Raw genomic sequence first — 24,086 nt, 5'->3', positions numbered from 1 at the left:
ACGAGAAACAAGTCGGAAACAAAAAGTAGGAAAGTGCGTCGAAATGTTAAATTTATCTAACAAGTTGTACGAGGGTGTTTATCGCGTTTCACGAGTATGATCACAATTTTTTTGTATGAATGCCATAAAGGTTTAAATTCTTTGCTTTATTTTTATATTATTCATATTTGCGGATACTTTTTTGTCACGCCGACAAATGACACACTTTTGTCTCAACAAGAACGTCATTGACAGAACTTGTTTGCTTCAAATATCGTATGTATCGTCTCGATAACAGATCGGCAATATTCGACTTTTGTTTTTTCCTGTAACCAAATAAGTTGAGGAGAATCTAGTGCTAAAAAATGATAGTGTAGTAATGCAGATATTCACATACATGTACCAATCAGTTCTGGAATATTTTCGAAAAAATGATTTTTTATCTCTTATGAAAGACGATGGATGAACAAATCGACTTTGGATCTGATACTTTGATTAATAATTGAGCTTAAATACAAAGCGAATAAAAGTACCTAAATGAATTATAATTGGCTGTTTAAAATAATTATTAAACCATGGCGTAAGAATATTTGGAAATTTAATATTAAATAGTGAGATCGTTAGTTTTTAAATTACTGCAACTAAATAACGTATCTAAATTGTACGCTTGATTCTGATATTAGGAAATTATTGATAAAACTAGATACATAAACTTGATTATTTCATACAAAAATTGTTGTTTTACACATGAAGATGTCGAAAAAGAAGATAAATTTAAAATAATTACATAGAGAAGTGTACAAACCTTACCAATTTTCAATAATATTGGTAGCAATTGTCAAGGCCATCGTTCTAGGGTTAGCAACTAAGTTATTGCGTATTTTAAGTAAGAAAGAAAATTCAAAATTTTTGCTCCAAAATATAACTCTGTTCAATTAGATATTGTCCTTGATTAGATATTGGCACTGCCTTTCTTTCAAGGCTTCATTCCCATATACGGCACATAACTTCTTGTGTGCTTGCGATGAGTTCTTACCTTTTCTGAAATAATGCAATAAAATATGTCTGAAATGCGCATCTTGTTCTTCCATTTTTAAATTGGGATAAAAACGAAACTAAATAACTAATCGATACAATTTTTTTACCGAATTAAAGGTGAAAGTCTAAACAACAAGAAAACTATATAGGTTAGGTGCTTTGAACAGGTTGACAAAACAAAAGGATTTGTTACGACCATTCATTGACAAAATCCGTGATCACTTAGTCACTAACTTAAACTAAGTCACTTGGACTAAGTGATTGCGGATTTTGTCAATAGGTAAGATGAACCGGCTCAGACGACACCAAAAGCTGAGATTCACCAAAAAAAAGATAATGCTGTCAGTTTGGTGAGATTATAAAGGAATTTTGTACTTTGAACTTTTACCAAGAAATCAAACGATTAATTCAAACGTGTAGGTTCAACAGTTCGTCGAACTGAGCGACATAGTTCAAGAAAAGCGGCCAGAATTGGCAAATCGTTGGGGTGTTGTTTTCCAGCATGATAATGCTAAACCCAACGCATCTTTGGTCATTCGCCAAAAATTATTGGAAATAGGTTGGGTTGTTTAATGACGCTGATGATGTAAAATCACATTTAATTCAGCTTTTTGCTGGTAAAAATCAGAAGTTTTATGAACATGGAATTATGACACTGCCTAATTGAATAAAGTTATATTTTGAAGCAAAAATGTTGAATTTTCCTTCTTATTTAAAATACGCAATCACTTAGTTGCCAACCCAATAAATAATTTCATGAATAGATCGGCTCAATTTATATAAATACCGATGTGTTCAGTTGTCATACATACACTGTCATATGCATTGTATTCACGTTAAATATCCAAGTTTCAGTGACACTTGTTATTATCCTTTCGATTACTCGAATTTTTAAAACACCTATCCAGCAAGCGTTTAGATACGTATAGTTGCAACTACGGACAGTATTATACTTACAAAAAGTGTTAAAAGTCGCGTGACATCTGTGAAAGAAAAATCGGGTGACAGCTACATAAAAATTTCCCTAATTATAGATATAATAGATGTTATATTATAAATACGAAGTAATTTCCCTAACGTCGTAAAAAGATGTTTCGGACAAAAACTAGTTATAATTTGATACAATAATAAAAGTACCGAAGAAAATTTCTCATTCAAAAATAAGATCCAAGTTTCTTTTTAAGTAACTCTCTTTAAATGACATCGTGTGGCTTTTTTTATGCAGGTAAATTCAGTGGTAAACGTCATAAACAGTCGCTTTTCCCTGATGATTTCTTAAGAAAATCAGCGTAAAACCTAGTAAATTTTCTCGTGGTCGATAAGGATATAAAGTAAAATAACAACAAAATCGTAAAATGCGGCGTGATAGCCGTCCAAGTTAGCCGTCCAACTGTCGAATCTCGTTCTTTCGTTGTTCTAAATATGTTCAACATTGTTCCAAAGAAATAATGACTTACCTCGAAAGGTTTTAGAAACAATCCGAAAAATGTGAATTTTTTAACAGCCTCCCATTTCTTGAAAATCGATCGTGTAAAAGTTGCTCTGGATTATCCTAGTTGTTCCAAAGTATTATATTTCAATGTCATACATAGTTTAGCAAGCAATTTGAAAAGGCTGTACTCACAAGTCAGTGGGCATTTCTCTTTATTTTGACGGCAATAATATACAGTAAAGGGTACTTCCCTTGAAACACGTACTTACAACTTTAGAACAACCGAAAAAAAAATTTGATGACCGGACCACGAACAAAAGGACGATTTTACTGTTGGATCGTCGAGAAAATTGGTCAAATGTCGTCGACGAGTGGCTAGCATTTTTTCGCACCAAATTCACTTTTACCAGGTTGCTTCCGAAACCTTTCGAGATAAATCACTATTTCTTTGAAACAATGCAAAATAAACGTAGAACAACTTGCAACAACGACAAACGTGCGAGATTCGAAATATGGCCAGCTAATTTCATACAGACGTAACCTTCTGTCTACTCTTCTACAATATAATCCAGAAATCGTTTTTCTAAGATTATTTTTTGTACGTAATATGTCTTCATGCCCAAAATTATCTAAGACTTTACGTTTAAAAAGATGCTTCAATTTGCCTGTGTATGTAAATTGTTGAAGAAATATTCTTTCTTGTTTAACACACGTTATAATATAAATTGCATCATACGTAGAATGAGCCACACAACTATTCGTGTATGTGTGTCGAGTATATCCAATTTAAATAATCGATGCTCATTAATAATATACAAGCTACAATATGTATCAATACAAACAAGTAGTGTAATAATTAAATTTTTGGATATATCGTTTATTGAAAAATGGCAATTTTTAAAAGATCGAGTTCGTAACTCACTATCTAACTTAATGTGTCGATAGATTACGAAGCCGTAATGTTTGCATCTACTGGAATTACACGATATCGAAGCAATACCTTTGCCATGAAACGTTATAATACTACGAGGAAAATACATAGGAGATTAAGATCGTTCACTAGATAGAAATATTCAATGCACTACGTTCTTTCGTACAATACATATACGATACATGTACAAATGATATACATGTATAGTTATCATATATAGATTTTCGTTGCAAGAATCCGGATTATTGAGAAACGAGTCATTTAATATACTTTATCGTCTTATAATTAACTGATGTGCGTGTGACTATAGCTTTATCAATCGCTAGAATCGCGGATTTTTATGCGGTCATGGGAAATTTGAAGCTGCAGAAACGCACACAATGCGTAAAATATCTAAAAATATATAAAGTATGCAAAGTTGAATATTTATCGTAATATTTAGTAGATGAAACAAAGATTAAAGCGAAAGGGTTGAAGTTAAAAGTGCCCTTATATTTTGTATATTTTAGCAAAAGAAAACATTTTGCGTTTTCGTACCTGCAAAGGCGAATCAATTTTCAACTCTTTACTTCTACAGGAGGACTAGTTAGAGGGTAAATTTTCATTGTCTATTTCTTCGTATTTTCGCTATTTAAAAATATGTAAAAATTCTGAAAAAATTCATGCACTTCGCAGACACGATGGCGTGTGCTATAGAATTTTTTTGGATTTTTTCATTGCAAATTTCGTGTATAAAAAATGGAAAATGCTGAAATATGCTAAAAAATGTGTACTTCGTATCAAAGTTTTAGAATGACTACTTTTTTATTTCTACAGTAGCAGCGTATTACCCTGAATTTTTTCAGACCGTTTGGTGCAGTGCGTCGTAGTTGAAAAATTCAAAAACTGATTTTTTCGAGGTATTTCGGGAAGAAACGTGATCGATGCTTTGAATTTTTGAATTCTTTTTATACAGTGAACATATTGCTTGACGTTCCATATTTTTGCACTCAAAAGAAAGTAATATATAAACGAAAAGAACCAACTAATTCGATTAATTAAAAATACATATCTACCTTCAACTGTTGAACCAACGATGTATCTAGCGAAACACCGTATTCGATTAGGAAACCACCATGACCTTTTCTTGTCGTAGCTTCTCGCCCCCATAGAGATTTCATTTCTTTGCTATTCCGTTAAATTTGTTTTATCATCTGTATGACGATGAACCATATTCGTTAAAAAAATTTCAAAAATATTTTATCATGAAATGTTATCTGCTATATCGATGAATTATAACAAAGATGATGAGCGATGTCCTGATTTTTATGTGCATTTTACGATAAAATATCTTTACGATATTCTTAAGCGAATAACATTAGATATTAACGTTCGAAAACAACTGAAAAAATTAATATAAATAGAATTTTATCTTCTTCGGAGGGGAACTTACGACGAAAAAAGTTTATATAGCTTAAGCCGAATTTTATTATCTCATTTTGGAGGAATACGGCGGATGAACGCTGCTTTCATGAAACCGTGTTCCTCCAATCTCCAAAGCGAAACAATGTAAATTCGCGTTCAGCTTTAACTTTAATGATTTTGCTATCTACTTGGTTGAGTCGATAGCTAATATACTCAAGACTCTTGACTCTAGACTCCAGAAGATAAGAGACATAGACCTCGAAAAATTGTTTTTTGATTTTTTGACTAGGGCGCGTCTTACCAAAAATCTGAAAAAGAACGCGAATAATAGTTACGCCAATATGTGGCTACCGTAAATGTAAAAAAAGTAGTGGTTGTAAAACTTCGAGATCGCGAAATATACGTTTCTCAGTATTTTTAAGGTTTCTCTGGTTTTTACTCTTGGCATCTGCAACGAAAAGGTCTAGAAAATTTCTCTAGGTTCAAGGGTGCTTTTAACTCCGTTGTTATTCTCCCATATCTGATTAGGTTCCGTGTGTTTAGTTACGTTTATAAAAATATGGAAATCTATAAAATTCGGCGATCTATTTACAAACCCCAAGCCTGAAAAATTTGATTTCGAATAAAAGATTTATTTAGAATCAGGGTGTTGATTTACTCGATCGATGGAGATCGAATCCCACAAAATAGAGAGGCAATGAACGCTCTTGATAGAGGCCGTAGCAAGATATTCTGACTTTCGCTGATACTGGACGCATGCTCACAGAGCAGCATTTGTAAGAATGAACCAGCTGAATTCGTCGTATAAGAATGGACTCGTTGTAGTTTCATTCATTTCTCTGGATTTCTTTTTCGATGATCCAATAAAGTCGCAAGCGACGTCTGGCTCCACGTAATTTCAGAGGTCGTTTATCGCTTTATAGGGGCTTCTGCGTATTCAACGAATCCGTTATCCTTACGCTTGCTAAATTCCATTAACTTTATTATTTCCTCAGCTCTCCATTGACACGATATTAACTTTCGCACGATCGCATTTTTCGATCGGTTTATCACGTTTCCTGCGATTCTGTCTCTGAAAAAGCTCGAAACAAATCCCTTCCCCGAAGAAATCTTCGAAGAAACGGAATTTTCTCCAACTTTTGATAAGTCTATTATTGCAAAAGTCGGCAAACATGATTTTACAATCGTTTTACATTCGCGAAAAGTAGAGCGAAGGTAAAACAAAGTAAAAGAGTAGAGCAAAGTTCGGAATTACCGTATTACCGTATCAAGAAAAACTTATTATACATGCAAAACAGATGACTCCTGTATTTGGCAGTGTCCCATTTAAGTGAAACGATTTACAAACAGAGCTGATAAGATTGGCAATTTGCGAGTCGAATGATGCGGTGAAAGTGAATGGCCAGAAAAATGATTACAATGCCAATTTCTGGAACTGTATGGGACGATCAGCAGACAAATAAATAAACTCGTATAATGCATAAGTGTACAAAATAAATTAAGATAATACGGTGAAGATCGTGATTTTCTCAAAAAGCGTATCATAATTACACGATAACAGAGTGACTGAAAAGTGCCGACGATTCGCCGTAAGATCTGCGCCGAAGATTTGCGTCCAAGTGTTAATATAACAAAGCATACGCATATAAAATCGCTATAGATAGCAAACAAAAATGGTGAGATGCATACAGCGCCAAAATGATAAAACATTTTTATTCATTTCTGAATATATACATAAGAAAATATATGTTTTGCATATCTTATGCACACAAACTGTTGCGTTTGTTAATTGAGGTGTATCCGGTTTGTCCGAGAACGCTCAATGAAAAATTGTTTCGGACAAAAGTTACGTATGATATCCAGGAGGATATAATATACTCTCGTCCTTGTGTCGATGGCTTGGTAACGTTTTGCGAAGATCGAATTAACGTTTTCAAATAGGGACACGCGTTTTTTTGGTACATACTTTTCTTGTTGACATTGAGGTGTTTTAAAAATACTACAAACATGTATCTCTCGGAACACCTGCTATCGAGTATGAACTTTCAAATTCGACGGAGCAGTGCACTTTTACTTTAAACATTTCGTCCACCCATTTTCTAAATAAATCGAAAAACGAGACACTATAGCACTGCTTAGGAATTTAATATACCCTAGCGCTTTCAATCTCTAATACTATAACAATCAAGTTTCATATATTATAAGAGCCAATTAATTAACGAGGATCGTTCCACCGATCTTATCTTCACTTTTTCCATTTCTTCCTATAACCTTCATAAACCACGTTCTCATATCATTTTCCATAAGGTAAAGTTAATACGATTTAACCGTATAATTAAAATGATAAAAAGCAGAAATTAAAAATATGGGTTCCTAATGCAGGATCCGTATATTTATTAGTTTTCTTCTTTTTTCACACATTCGACACGTATAATCTATTATATTTCTTCAACACCGCAGTCTTCGTGGGCCCACACTTTATACATTTAACCCATGTTATTATTCACCATATACATACATCAATCATCGTGAAGTACCAAACAACCATTCTGCATTATAATTTTCTTGACGATCACTTTCTCGTCGTCTGGAACAATTTCTTCTTCGTACTTGTCAATTCCACTATCAGACTTATATAAATATGAGATTGGTCTCGTGATAGAAACTTGCAAGTGTCCCACATGCGGAAACAACAACATGATAGCTTAAATAGCTCGAAGGATAAGTCTCCGTTATTTGATGATAAAGAACAAGTAAATCTTAAACTTCGTTATAGCATCAAAACATAATCGTGTTCAAACAAAGGAAAACAGAAATATTTACCATTTGAAAAGTATTTGTAACTCGATTAAATCACTTAGAAAAGCTTTCTACAAAGTATTTCACGACATGCTCTCTCAAGACGCTTAATTAATTTCAAGGCAAACGCGCGAAGAAAACAACTAATTAAGGGATACCTAGGGAACAAAGACATTGAAGAATTAACGGTAACGGAGGAGACAAACTAGGCTCCGGTATTAGGCAACTTTATCCTGTATATTCAAAAATAAAAGATAAAAATGTTATGTGAACTATCATTCTGTCCCGCACTGTAGGAGTATCGGAGCTCGTTTCCTGCTCGCGCAACACAAAGGGAATATTCGATGGAAAATAGGTGGACAACGCGACGCGACGCGAGAAGTTTGCAACGAGTTTTCGGCGAAACGCTTCAGTCGGCGCGACGGGACGCGAAGAAGCAGGTTGGCTCGCTTTCTGGCCAGTCCCTCTCGTTCTCCTCTTGATTTCCCAGCATCGTCCGTTACCACGTATAAATAGCGTTCCAAAATTATCAAGCATTTCGGCGATCAGTGCCGCAGAAAACAGCGTCGCCGAAGAAAAATCGTCCCACGGACCAAGTCGTTTCAACTCTCGAAGGAAACGCGCAAATTGTAGTAAAATTTTTTCGAAGAGTCGGCCGAATGAGATTCACGCGAGCGGCAATAATAGCCACGCTATTTATTAGCAGACATTACGTCAGAGAAGATGAATTTATTTTTATCAGGGCTAACTATCTAGCCACCAACTTGTTCGAAATTTTCTGTAATTTCGTTGTTGCGCTCCACGTATGTCTGCACGTACAGGAGAGTTGCCTTGCGCGTATCAGTCACCTGTGTATTTCAAACAAAAATAACAACTCCAAGTAACCAATCACTTCGCGAGTAATTATTCACTTTTTTTAAACGCTTTCAGACGAAACAACGCAATTTCACATAATCCATAACGTAATTTTGAAAATTACCGAATAATACCGATATGATAATACTATATTTCCTATACATTCGAGTCACGAACAATTAGAATTTAAACCTACGTGCGAAATATTTTTGGCCGAAATAACTTGATATTATTCGCGTAAAAGTTATGGATCGCATTTATCAACGCATTCGAATATTTTGTTTTATGCGAAAAACGAAAATCCATCCATATAAGGAAATTATATTAAATCGCGTGCTGAATTATTAAATCTGTATCTAATTCATTTTTCGATATTGTTTATGGTTTATTCACGGTGATCGACTTAAATTTCTGTGTAGATAACAACAATTTATTTCACATTATCGTATATCATAAAAGCGATTGAAAAAGTGAAAAGTACTTTTTATCATCTCCATTCGCGAGTTTGATACTTTTATCCTTTATATCATGACACGAAGATACTTTGGCAGATTAATTTTTTCTTGCATATTGGTTAAATATGTACGTAATAATAAAGTTTTCACATTTCTTGCCTCAATTTTCAGTACAAATAAAGTTGGAACGTACAGATTATGGGGGAAATCTACGTTTTATGCGATCATTTTTCAAAAGTGAAAACGTTTTAACGATTACGATGAATATTCGATCGTTGTTAGCGACTGTTTTGTACGAGGCATAATGATATCTAAGCCTTTAAACCTGAACTAGACATTTTGTTTCTTCTCCCGCTTGTTTCCTTTTTGCCGTGTAAGATGTTACGTCGTCACGAGTCAAATTATGTAGCTGTGTATTCTTTCGTGAAATTGGTCTGCCGTAATCAAATTTGTACGTAATTTTTGGTTGCCACGGCTTCTCGCTAAATTAGTATTGGCCAACCGATTTATGCATCTAGGTTCTGTTTTAAGAATTGTATGTTGTTCGTATGCTGGTAAATTTCGTATGATTGCTCGAACGATAACTTGCATCGATTCTTGTATCGAACGTCTAATTTTAAAGCATTTTCTTAGATAATTTGGTCAGATAACCATTAAAGCTGAATTTACATTATTCACTTTGGAGAATTGCCGCGGATGTTGAGAATGAAAGACATTGTTTATCGATGAATCAACAGTGTAAATTCGTTTTACTTGCTACTTGACCAAACTGCTGGCCATATCTGAAACTGCCTTTAGCACATGTAGAGTGAACGATATCCGAATATACGTGACGTTTCCAAGGATTATTCAGTAAGGTTTTTAAAATTTACTTTTAGAAACTTTCAAAAACTTTGAAATTGGAATTTTCCTTTACGTTCGGTTCTCGATTTGCGGTTTTCTTTATTAACATACGAGATATGTCGTTTAAATCGATTAATTGACCAAACTGCAAGTTGTTGATATCTTCCGTCATCGTGTATGCGAGGAAGATGAAAATGAAAATGAAAATTCTAAGCAACCGTTTACATCGTTTTACGTTACGATCGACGCTTCGAAACGTAAAACACGAATGTTTGTTTAATTCGATGAAACACAACGAATCATATTCTTTTATTCAAAAATTTAATTTAATAGAAACGTATCAATGCGGATATTTTATCGTGATTATTAGTTCACATATATAACTGCAATCAAATTATACTTTGAAAAATAATTCGTCAATTATGAACTCGAAATATTGAATGTGATCCTGATCACATGGGATTAATAACGAGAGACTCAACTATTTCAATGCTTTTTAATCGCTAAACTTTGATATGCTATGCGTACATGTTGATATTCTACAATGGAACGTAAATATATAGAACCGAGGACATGTTATAAAACTGTGAACGACGAAAGTTATGACTTAAGTAGGATAACGGTAATTAATCAATTCAAAATGTTAGTTAATCAATACAAACGTTTCTTCAAATCAGTTATGCAGACTGTTTGGCAACAAGCGAACGATATTTAAGGGACGGATTCGGTACTTAGAAATAGTTAAAAAAGTTCCTATTAACGTGTTTTATTTGATCTTGTTTACGAGATGCGGCGAGTTTTGTATTTTCTCATTTCGTATTTGATTATCTTCATAGGAGATGTATAAATCATTTCCTCGCATTTTTAATTGCGAAGATACCAGAAATCCATTGTATATTCGACACAGTGTCCGTATACTCCACCATAAAATCGAACAAGGATTTACTAAGTAAATATCAAACGAATATGTAAAATAAATCAATTGCAATTACTCTCCTTAACATTCGGACACCCTTTTTTTTTTAACCTAGAAGTTAAAAGTATTTGTTTACCGGATGACGCGTACAAAAGCGTTGAAAAAATTGCAATTGGTCGGAATCACGAAGAAAAAAACAAAGATCGCTTTTTACAACCTTTGTATCTTGGTCTGCGATGAAAATTTAAATAACACATTTCGAAGATTGACGTCAGTTATATATCAGCGAAAGGCATCGAAAGACTTTAGGCCGAAAGTCGTGAAAAACTGCGATTTTCACCATTTTCAACAGCATAAATCTTCGAAATGTATCGTTTAAATTTACGTTACAAGCCTAGATAAAAAAAAAAATTGTAAAAAATTATCTTATTCTTTTTAATTAAATTTCATTAAATTACATTATCGTTTTTTCTTCCCGATTCCAGCTAATTACAATTTTACTAGATTTTGCCACATCTGACAAACTAATCCTAACTTTTAAAAAAAGCTCAAGTCGTTCGGTTCAATTTTACAAAAATTATTGTTTTAAATATCAATTTCCGAATATTAATCGAAGTATCTGTGCGTATTTTATAAAGGATAATTAGATTTCGCTCACGTATATCAAAAGTGTCACAAGTCAAAGTAAGTCAGCTCTACTTTGAAGAGATACCAAAATCATTAAAGAGCGGTCCCAAGGACTAAGAATGAAATAATAATATTTGACCATTGTTTCCTAAAATTTATAGTTTTTCTCAACGCTATTAGTAACAAATTTCTTCCTGAACTGCCAAATTGCTTTTCGTTATTCCTAAAAAAGTTATCCCGGATATGTTACTTTTTAAATTAAACATTAATAGTTGTCAAGTTTTTATGCATGCAATAGCGAATTATAGATATAAAGGCATGAAATGTAAGATACAGTTTCATAAATTTGTCAACAGCATTATTATCAGCGACGCGGAAACTTGTTAATCTTATTTAGTTTTTAATTAATATGAGCTATACCGTTGTGAAATTGGCATCGGTTTCTGAAATTTCGTTTATTTTTCATAGCATACGATAAATGGCTATAGACAGTACCAATGAAATATAGTTGTAATAGAATGGAATATTGATTGTGAACTTTGAATTCCATTGCATTATATCAATGGCGGCAATATTTGCCAATTTAGCAATTTTCCTCTGGTTCTCATTACCGATTTGCAAATGCAAATCCCTTTGATTTCTTTATTTGATAATATCCATAATTTTTAAGGGCAATTCACTTTTCGTCAAATTAATAACTCAATTTGTAAAATATCTGTTAAAATATATACACGAATTATTTGAATACTGTATAAAATTGGGCACAAATAGTGAAATCTTTCACAAAGAGAAAAGTAATCTTTCTTTTTTTAATTAAAAAAAAAATTAGTTATTTTGTGGTCTGTCAGATTACAACAGCGCTTTCACACTTTTTTTTACAGAAAAGTATGAAATCATAGATTCAAAATCTATTGATAGATTTTCTAATGGAATGAAAAAACCCGAGGCATTTATGAATCCGCTGTGTTTTCTAGCTGTAGCTATTGATATTTCGAACAATATCAAAGGATAATAGAAGTTGGCGGAACAATTTTTTCTCCCACGTTCCTATACCGTTGTTTGAACAAAGTTTACTGTGCATTTGTGTCAAACTATGATTTTTTAATCTTTTTCTAGGTAGAAACATGTTTCGCTCGAATATTCGGTTTAGATTTCTGTTATTTTGTACGTTTGCCTTTTGTACAACTCGAATGTACAAGAACTAGAACCAAAACACAAGTACTTGTAACGCGAGTTTCGCTCACTGCATACTGATTTCTATTCTTGATGTACACATACATATATATATGATACGCTTAATTTTTCGATTGTGAATTTTATCATATCCGAGCTATAATCGAATATATAGTTAGAAGGGGAGAGGAGTAGGAGTTAGAAACCGAGATATACAATTGGACGGAATCGGAATAAAAATCATAAAAGGAGAAATGATTTGGAAATGTAAATGTTGATCTAGAAAATTGTTGACGTGCAAGAAAAATGCACGAAAGTAGGGCAACAAACTGATATTTACTCGCCTTATTAGAAAAATTATTATAAAAATGTGTTATACAAATTTTAATACTCTTCTACGTCGCTATCGATTCACACTTTACGTTATTCATCGAATTTTCCGCTTCAATATCAATTCATTTTTCCGATAGTGAATAAAATACGTATGCTAATCATTTTCCTGGTAACGTAAGGTAAAAAATGGTTTACGAATGCATTTTAGCACGAAAAATCGTGTTATCAGACGGAAATTGTGTTGGAAATATTGACAAGACATTGGATGAAGCAATACTTTCACAGATTGCAAAACGATCGAACATCGACTATTACCGGAGGAAAACAACTGCGTTTATTCCGAGAATGACACTTTACTACTATTCAACGTTACGCCACGTAATTCGAAAACGCCATAGTTAGGAACAGCGAAGAACGTCAAGCGATAATAACTCATCGAACGAAGGGATATGCAAACCATTTATCGACCATCTTAAATAGAAGAAATTAAATCAGTAAAATCGGTATAGCAGTAATTTGTAAATTGTGCAGCAGTAGAATGCCGTAGTGTATTGGTACAAACAAAGTAATTACGACCGCTTGATTAACTCACGCGCGTAATCTATTTCTGCGTAATTACTAATTACATTAAGAAGCGAAGAATTTGTGCCTTTAGTCGGGGTAAGGATATTAGACGTAGATATCGAACGATCGATAACGTCGAATATATTTACAGTGCTGGACAAAATGGGATAAACGGTGATTAAAAAATTTGAACGGCTTCTACTCGCTATGAATAATTTCTGATCGTCTTTTACTGGCGAACAAAAACGTCATTCAACGAATTTCATTATAGATGGAAATCGAATCGAAGGAAAGTCTTGTTCGCGCATAAACGACGCTCTGAACTATTGAACTCGGCTTCTTCCGCTTTCGTAACGTAACTGCCGTATAACTCCACAAGAATGACCTTTCAGGCCTTGAATATTAAGCGACCTGATAATTACACGTCAAACGTGTTCGTGTGCAGCTTTTGCACGAACCATTTAAAACGGCACTTTGGACAACATTTCGATGGTAATTGACAATATTTAGAACATTACGAAAATAAAACGTCACAACTTGCAATAAAGTGGATTTCCACTGACCTTCTAGGTCTATTTTAAAAGTAACTTTATTTTATAACCAGATAAAGTAAATCAAGTAATTCTGTTCTTTTAGCGAGTTTTATTATTAATTTGAATCTTTTGACACTTTTCACATGTCTGAGTCATAAACAATAAAGCAGAATTATATATTATATATATATAACGTAAAAGGTAACGAATTTGTTCACGCAGCTGCTCCTACTGAAATTTATCATGAAATACGTGACACTCTGTATATTCATATTTCCGAAGCAATTGACGTAATAGAAAAGTATCATTTACTTCGGGAAATGGTTGCATAAATAAAAAATAATGTGAAAAATTGTTTCATTTCAATGAAGTAATTCCGAGAAAAACATTTTTTTTCTTCAAATAGACTAATATATATGCAATTATGTTAAACTAATTACGAGCGAGCCAAGTAAAACGATGTTATAGAATTTTCAAGTATCTTATTTAAGTCATGCCCGAGTCTGAGAATCATATAGGAAGTCGTGAAACGTGAAGCGTGGACATAATTTACTATTTCTCAGTAACATACTCATTAAAATATGTAGCAGATACAACGACGAAACAAACAAGAGTGTAACGTCATGCACTGGAAGCATGATAAGAATATTCATTCGATTATTTCACCGCGTTCTTGCTTATGCAGAGTGTCCCGTAGCATCGAGGAACCGCTTAAGTGCTGAATTCTCTACGTGGGAATAATAAGAAAAGTCCATATAAACATATACTCTATTTGACGTTATATTCCAGTTATAACGAGCTTTATGTCGCAACAATTGTATCGAAAGGCTTACTTAGAGAAGTAGTTAAACTAATACAATTATTTATTTATAAGCAGAGCTCAATACCTCACGTACAAATCATTGGTGCACTAGTTGTAAATGTCAGATTATTGAAATGTAAAGACGCGCAGATACAATTTGTTACAGAAGAAGCTCGCTATACCTCGGAAACAAGGTCAAATTACTATTGGACCACCGCTGAAGCGGTTCTACTTGATTACTTGACTTATCTTTGAAAAGGTATTAATTAATTGTTAGATTTTATTTTCGTTATAAATAAAATATACATTGGCTTTTTCTGAACGTTATCTATTGAAAAAGCTGTTAAACAAAGTAAGAAATATATGCAGAAATACAGTATTTAATGCTACAAAGTATTTGTAATTTTGTTTGAAAGCGTTAGTTGAAATAAAAGATTATTTGAAAATAATTTTCTCAAGCTGTCCTTGCCGAGACAATTTTACTTTTCATCAAATAATAAGACATAAAATTCCGCCTGTAAATATTGTCCAATCACGTATAGAGGACGACAAAGGAAAAAATGAAAGATTTATTCATCTTGAGTAACTGTATGCACAGCACTATTGGACAATTCACTGTTGTTTCTAGAATATCTTAGTAAATCTTTTCTTACATGTTTCCCGGAATCTCCTGCTCTTCGCGATCATAAACTATTACTCTACTCATAACACGTGATTCATTGTAATGTTCCTCGTAAGACGATTCTCGGAACAATCTAGCTGAATCACGATGGAGTATCGGACCCAAATAAACAATATATCTTTTTTCCCGCGTTTGCGTGCCTCACGCGGTTTGGTTAAGTTTCTAACGATATTTCATATTTTTCCGTCATTTCTAATTTTAATGGCTATTATCGTATGTATATGTGCTCGAAACATTCGAAATGAATACTTTGACGAGAGAAGGCAAATTTTATTCGTAATTGACAACATGTTTCGTGCGAAACACCGAATCAATTTTCTTACCGAATTTTCATTTTCCTCTCTGCAGAGACTCACACTGTGGCGATGACAGACCCACAGTTAGCAAACAACAACAACAATAACAACACCAGTAACAACAACAACAACAACAACAATAACAACAATAACAATAACGATGGCGAGCCGAAATACTTGCACAAGAAGTTCAAGAAGATGGCGACGACCGAGGTTACGCCGCAAGTGGAGCCCAAGGAGGACGCCGTGGTCAGCAACGGTTCTCCAGAGACAACTAAAAGGAAGGAGTCGGCCAAGGACTCCAGAGAGTCGCCGAAAGATCCGATCAAGATCGAGATCTCTGCGGAACCCGCGGACGGAGAACCGACCGAATCGAGGAAAAACGGCTACGTGTGTCCTTATTGCAGGCTGTCGTGCGCGAAACCGAGCGTCCTGCAAAAACACATCCGAGCTCACACCAACGAGAGGCCGTATCCTTGCGTTCCTTGCGGATTCGCGTTCAAGACCAAGTCGAATCTCTACAAACACTGCAGATCCCGTGCTCACGCCCTTAAGATGGAGGGTGGCGATGCCAGCAAGGTACGTTTCCCATTTCACTTTCGAATATACTTATAATAAGTTATTCGAGCTGTTATCATTGTTAGGCTTAACCCGATACAAAGTCATCAAAATACGTAATGTCCCGTTTGAGTTTGAAAAAAGCCTGATATTAGCGCTTATTTAAGATCGCGAATGCAACTTTAACACTCGGTTTTTAACTTAGAAGTAAGATTTGAGTGAGAAAACATGTGACGTAAAAACATTCGATCATTTCACAGGTATCGGAGGACTCGGACATAAGCTTGTCCGACAGTGCGAGCAACGGAACCGGCACACCACCACCCCCTCCGTCATCGACGCCCACGACGACTTCAGTTAGTGTAAAAACGATTAAAACGGGGAAAATCTACAAGCCAAAATTTCACACGGCCCTCCAGTGTGTCAACAACGATATCGAAACGTCTTCCCTTTCCTCCATTTCTTCCACGAACAGTTCTTCCTCGACAGCCGCTACCGCCATGCCGAAACCAAACCCAGAGCAAGTACAGGAACATATTGATAAAATTATTACGGACAACCAAGCGATCGTCGATGCGGTAGATCCGCGACTGCACAAACTGATTCAAAGACAGCAAAGCCTTGTGGAAACGAAACAATCTAGCGATCAGCCGTTGAATCTCTCATCCGCGGAAGAAGCTTCGAGAAAACGATGTTACAGTGAGAGCTTTGTGCAAGAAAGTAAAGATTATCCGAACGGTTCGGAAAGTTCGATAATCAAGGATCTCCTGTTGAAAAATCAAAACTCGAGTCAAGAGGGAACGACGGAATACGAGAGCTATTTCTGCCCTTCCTGCAATATCCCTTACTCGAGTATCGATAATCTCGATGTTCATCGTAAGTACTACTGCAAAGGCAGCGTGAGTCCTCGAAGAGATTATCAGTTGGAAACGGAGAAAAGAGAGTCGGATTTTGATTCCAAGTCTTCCGAATATTACAACACCTTGCAACCCCTTCCCTCTCCCGGGCCTCTGTTGGGCAATACGAGGCTCGTCGACGCGTACGCTCCACCCATGAAGAAACAGAGATCGGACCCTGTACCAACCACGTTACGATCTCTCGAGGAGCTAAGCAAGTATCCACGACCAAACTCGTTGCAAATGTTCGGCGGGGAAGTCAGGATATTGGACAATACCGGTGAAACGAAGACGATGAGAATCGAGCCGCGACAAACCAACTCTCCTACGAGCGAGCAGATCGTCAGCAGCAAGTGCGTCACTTCGGAGACCGCTTCGATCGTGGTTAGATCGGGTCTTCACTCGGGAGGCACGATGGTACACAAACCACCGCGTACGGCGGTCAGCACGCCTAGTTCCTCCATATCTTTGCCCAACACTCCGAAAATGTTGGCGCCGATCATACCGAACATATCAACCTCGAATATAGCACCGAACATGTCGTGCTACAGTTATCTAGAGCCAAACTTAAATCCTCTGACCAGTATCACTGCCTATAACCCGCTGACTTTGCCTCAACCGGGAATCACGAATATCCTTCACGGTGGTAAAGTTATACCTTATGTTCCTGGTATGCCTGGACCACACACCCTGACGCCAGCCATAGACATATCCACGAGTTTAGCCACCGATGAAGCCGGATACAAGGTGATACCAGGATTGCCTGGCCTCCACATAGTCCCTCAACCCTTAGATCTCGCCAGTCCGGTGAAAATACAAACGCCAAGTACAAATACCAACGCCACCAAGATACAAACGCCAATAGCTGGAATTCCAGAGCCGATGTCCAATGGACACGTCTCGATGATAGGCCAGCCATTGGATCTCGCCAGCCCGGCAAAGGACCCCAAGCTCGGCTTCAAAACTCCTGGCAACGACGTTTTGAAGATCGGATTAACGAGCCCAAAAGTTCCTAGCGTTAACGAGACCTCGACGAGACTTCGCCTCAAGTTCTTGAGGCCGACTTCGTTGCCATTAAAGCCAGGCACGTTCACGCCCAAGAAGCATCATGGTATCACCCCTACGGCAAACACGCTTCCGCTCATAAGCCCAGAAACCCCTCGGCCGAAGAAATCCTACGGGCAGCTTTATTTGAACGGTCACGCGTATACATATCTTGGCCTGAAATGTTCGACCAGAGTATTTTACTGCACTCTGAATAGACCACAGCCGATGTATGTGACACAACAACACGGCTTATCTATGTACTCGAATTGGAAGATATGCAAAGAAGTACCATCTGACGTTGATATGGCGCATTATGATTCGAGGCACAGACCGCTTAATTATACGACCGCCTGGAAAAAACAGGAGGACATTTTGACGCATTCCTCGGAAAGACCGACCACCCCAACTAGTTCCGATAGCGGTTTGGATAGCGATATGCAAGAAAAAGCGAAAAGGGTTAAGATATTCGACGGGGGATTTGAAAGCAACGAGGACTATACATATGTCAGGGGTAGAGGTAAAGATATAACATGTTTTTACACACGCTGCCTTGCCTTCGACTCCAGTACTGACTTTATGCGCAATCCAACACCTGTCTCTCTTTGTATTTTCGCTTGTTTGTTTACGTTTGATATTCAGAGAAATTGGAACGTATCAGAAAACGAATATGCGAATTTCTTTCCAATATGCAATAAGTCAGTTAGTAAGCCAGTCAGATATGTTTATATCTACAGACAGAGGCTACGAAAAGTATTTGTACGTACCTTATTTTCCAATGGAGCGTCTTTTTATTAGGTTTTACATTCCATTTACATACTATCAAGCTTTTATAATCGTACGAAGGTATTACCAAATGATGTGAAATGTGTTATAATCGTATCTGATTAATTACTATGTAATATAATATATAATTAATGTATAAATTCAATGGTGTACAAATACTTTCTGTAGTCACTATACGTAATATGTCTCTAACGAGTAATAGAAGAAAGAGTACAAATTTTAAGAGGATGAAGTATTAGAAGAAAGGGCGAATGGTGAAATAGCTAGCGAGTGTAAAACTATACAAAATTGTTATTTTAATACTATTTTTATAGTTTTCTAAATTTCCGTATAGGACTGAGAAAAAGAAAAGCGAAATATTATCACGCATTGTACAGAATGGGTGAGAAATCATAGTACAATTGGGCATGGGGTAATTCTACATGAAAAAATGAGTCGAAAATATGGAATAAAATTTTGTCACGCGACGCTCCGTTTCTGATAAAATCAAATTTGGAAATTTGTCAAATATACTTTAACATGGCTAACTAACAAGTACAGATTTCGTATGAATAAACAATCAATACGAAGTTATTGTAGATGTGAAAATAAGTAAAAAATGTAATATAATATTTGCTCATTTAAAAGTTAATTACGAACTAATCTGAAACGCGCGCGATTTTTAAATTTGTTTTCCTCGAAGAAAAAAAAAGAACGAAACACCTTATGAAAAATGTTGTTCTTCGTTTTCGACATATTCTCACATGTAGTTCAAACTCGAGTTTCTCGAAAACGAAGTCTGTGATGAAAATGCTATATCAAATTTTTGTTTTATTTCTTTGCGTGAAATTATCCGCTTGTATTACGATTTCTGCCCCAGCCTGTATTCTCATATATATATTGTCACGTTAAAGATATAGGTATATGACCACACAACTAATATTTGCATTTATGTGTACGTCTATTGAGACATATATCTTTTTCGTAAATAGCATATTATGTGCTGGTTAACGGTTTCAACTTATTTCTTTATTATGTAAGGTCGAGGCCGATACGTTTGCGAGGAATGCGGCATTCGTTGTAAAAAGCCATCCATGTTAAAGAAACATATCAGAACGCACACGGACGTAAGGCCGTACACGTGTAAACATTGCGCTTTTAGGTAAGTCGTTTTTAACGAATCTTCATTTATTTCCTTCAATATCTACAATTGTTTATTTGAATACATTGCAAAATTAAAACATTTCTTTATTTCATATATAATAATAATAATAATAACAATAACAACAACAACAACAACAATAATAATAATAATAATAATAAAGTATAGAAGATAAAATGGAAAAGAAGTACAAAACGTATAATTCAATAGAAATTACAGACAATTCTACCGAAATGTAATAGATAAAAAAGAAAAAAAGACAAATATTACTATCGAGCAGTAGATGCCAAACATTATTGAAGAAAGATATGGCTACGAAAGAATCGTAAAGTTACACAGCTACCTGAATAGATATAAAACTACTTTCACAATAGCACGCACAACAGAAACTTGTTTAATCGGGCTGATTTGATACAAATATATTGCTCAGTCTAAAAGAGAAAAAATCTACAAGAACATATACACAGAAACGCATGCGCGTGATAAGACACGAGAAAGATAAAGGAGTAAAAAGGCAGTACCTAAACGGCGAAAGCTACGATATTATATAAGATCCAAATATAGACAAGTACGGTGGGCCACCGTTTAACGCGGTGGATACGTTCTGCGTTATAGGAAATAGCGTTATATGCGCTGTACACGATAACATGCGTTATTTATACCAACCACATGTACATATGTATGCATTACACAGGGTACCCGTAGTTTAGTGTATAAATTTTGCTAATGTGTCGTATAGCTAAAAACAAGACTAAAATGTCACATAGTAAAAAGTTCGTAAATGTTTCCTTAAGAAGTTTTAACAAAATTATGACATGTAAAGCTATATAATATAGAGGATGTTTGGAACCAAGGAAAGACACGAAACTGTATTCTTGCGTTTACCTTGTCTTTGTTTTTCGTATGTTAAATTTGACAAATTCAAGTTAAAATATCTGCTAAATTAGTGATTTTTCAGTATAGATAAGTCAATACCTTTTACACGGAATGCGGAGATGGTTCGATTAATGTATCAAAAAGTACATGGTTCGATTTAAAAAAATGGAGTTGACCCTGAAAAAGACCTACTAATCGATTTACAGAAAAATAATTGGCAATAATAATGCTTCCTTTGATACAAACCAACAACTTTTGTTCAAACATTTTTTTGATAGGACCAAGCATTTTCGAGATATTTCAAAGTATCGATCGCCTTTATTAATTGACTTATTTTGTTTAACTTCTCCACGTGCAGCTTTGGAAACCCTCGGCTCTTATTTCACGAGCCAGGACGAAACTAAAATGAAATAGCGTGCTTTTTTCGTCGTATAGTAAAACCATAAACAATAAACATACCTACATGTATAAAATACACTCTCATGTATGTGCCATATATCAACACTTACCATGAATATTATACATATATATTGTCTTATCCTCTGCTAAACCGAGAAAAAGAATATTAACGTACATTCGTCGCATTTTACACTTTCGTTGTAAGTTTCTTATAACTTAATGAAGCATATGCGATCGTTTTGTTACACGACATTTCAGTCTTGTCCTTAGTTGCAGAGCACACCGAACTTTCCTTACAGAACAATTAAATATTGTACATTAAAATGTGGGACACCCTGTATATGGACTATGAGTGTGACGTTAAACGAATCCAAGTTATAGAGGGAAACGCGTTGTACCGAGTCCACTGTACTTCTATATAAGTGGCTCATAAAATGGTTTAAGACAATTCTTCGTAAAAATAAAAAAAATACTGTCATGCCAGTCATGACGATGCATGAAAATACGAGAAACCACAGGAAATACAATACATAATAAAAGAGACCATTGACATAACGCATGCAAAAAATGTTACCACTGCAGAAAAACAATAGAACATAGATAGCTGCAGAAAAAGATTCGCTGAAAAAGATTATACAGACAGAAACAATACTGTGGTAAAGGCTGTATACCAATATCAATTATACAGCGTAAACGTTCGTATCTTCCTTGCAAGTGCACATCCAAGAATGTACATGATTCATAAATGCGTGTCTATACTTCAGGGGATGAATCTACACATTAAAATAAATAAAAAAATATCATATAAGTGTATATTTATACCTGTAGGCAGCCACAAAAATTTAAATGGCCAAACAGTAAGGACTTAATTTAGGCGAAAGAAAGAAGGAAATGTCAATAAGTACTTTGTTACAGAGTTATAAACAAAAATTGCAATAGATAACGACGCATCACACCACACAGAAATTGACCGTATCACATGTTAACAATTCTATGTCGTTAATAGTTGAAAAATATCATATGCAATATGACAAAAACGATTGTCGAGTACCTTTATTTTCTCATTTCAAAATGTTGTCCTTGTCTTCGGATACAAGCTCATCAATGAACATTTGATTAGGAGGATATTGCTCAGTTTGAATAAACTGCGTGCGTCGTTACTTATTTCATGCATTTCTTTATAATTCTGCAACGAATCGTTTATTGACAAACTTTACATAACATTTCTTTCGTCTCTTTGCTTATAGATTATGCCCCCGTAGTCTAGCATCTGTTTGGCACATCCGTTTAAGTTTTAAGAACATCTTGTATGTTTGTCTTATGTATCACAGTTTTCGAGTTACAGATAATTAAGGAAACTACCGCGGTACACGTTTCTGCACGGCTTGACATTGGACTATATATAGCAGAATACGTCTTCATTTTGCGAAGAATCATTTTGCGAATTGTTCCCAAGACAATATTCAGAAAATCCTGCTTTGCCATGTTTCATGTTGTTTGTTGACGAAACGGGATTCAATAGAAAAGAGATAATAAATTATCATATCATAATGCTTGATTAGGATATGTTTGATTCCGAAACATGTGTCGAGGCACGAGGTGGATTTTGAATATTTTCTTCAATCATCTCTAACTCGTAAACTGACACGTAGGAGCTATACATGTTATTTTAATGTAGACTCACTCTCGAAAGTATAGACGTACTTTTATGAATCACCCTATACATGCGGATAAAATAAATACATGTAAGAAACGATATACATATTCAGACGTTAATATTCATCAAGAAAGGAGGAAATGAAACCTGCTTAATTTACATCATGATACCGTATAACACAAACATTATACATAAAGGATAACAATACACACAAACACACACGCACACGCACATACACACACAAGAAATGGGACGAGGAAGAATAATAGCAATATTTATTAATAACATATTATATCTTTCCATTATTTTTCATTATCTCTTTTATATCTGTTACATATATTTATCTACATATAAGTTATGTTGTATACATTAAGTTATGAACCTTACGAGATAAAACTTGAACAGATAATAATGTTAAAGTCGTTGAAAAATTCGAAAAAATAACATAAACTGCATACAGGTTTTTACTAAAATTATTACATTGACGTAGGAATTACAATTTATTGCCAAAGAGAATTAATTATTTGACAAATTTTATTGGAAATCTATTAGAAATGCATACACATTTTATTCATATTTAATCTTCGCATTACTGATGAATATCTGATTGGCAATATAAACATGTTCAAAAATTCCAAATATTTTGTGAAATATGTTTTCATTTACTAATTTCTATGTTTAAATACAAAATAGTAGAAAAAAAACTAAAAATGTTTGAAAGGATTGCGATTCTTTAGAATAAAACGTAGCTCTATTTTTTAAATATGCAGTATTTAATTATGTAGCATGCAACAAGTAACGCTTCCTTCTATTTTAATCTGCTTTATTAATTCTAATATTTCTGCATATGTGTATGGTATTAGAAGCGATAATGAGGATTACGATGCGAAAGCTTTATCAAAACTGTTATTGCACAATGTCAAACGAACTGAGATTTTAAAATCATGAATGCTTTCGACATGCTTTCCGATGAAAGTAAATGATTTTAAAGTAAACTTTTTATCTTTTAAGACAGCATACTTACGCCTAACAGTAACATTTAATAATATTAAGATATTAGATTATTG

The 24,086-nt window shown here is 34.8% G+C and overlaps 1 protein-coding gene across 2 annotated transcripts in view; it reads left to right on the top strand.

Annotated features, from left to right (window-relative positions):
* LOC100649920 overlaps window positions 1–24,086 on the top strand; it is a 69,853-nt gene that overhangs the window by 30,177 nt on the left and 15,590 nt on the right. For both annotated transcript variants that reach the window (XM_012321303.3, XM_012321305.3), the window contains exons 2-4: window positions 15,715–16,241; window positions 16,481–18,680; window positions 19,967–20,087. In XM_012321303.3, the coding sequence (XP_012176693.1) occupies window positions 15,715–16,241; window positions 16,481–18,680; window positions 19,967–20,087 (2,848 nt within the window). The remainder of the gene's footprint in view (window positions 1–15,714; window positions 16,242–16,480; window positions 18,681–19,966; window positions 20,088–24,086) is intronic.

Source organism: Bombus terrestris, chromosome 13 (assembly GCF_910591885.1).
Source record: "Bombus terrestris chromosome 13, iyBomTerr1.2, whole genome shotgun sequence".
In the NCBI taxonomy this organism is placed as follows: Eukaryota; Metazoa; Arthropoda; class Insecta; order Hymenoptera; family Apidae; genus Bombus; species Bombus terrestris.
This window is presented reverse-complemented; position numbering and strand designations above follow the sequence as displayed.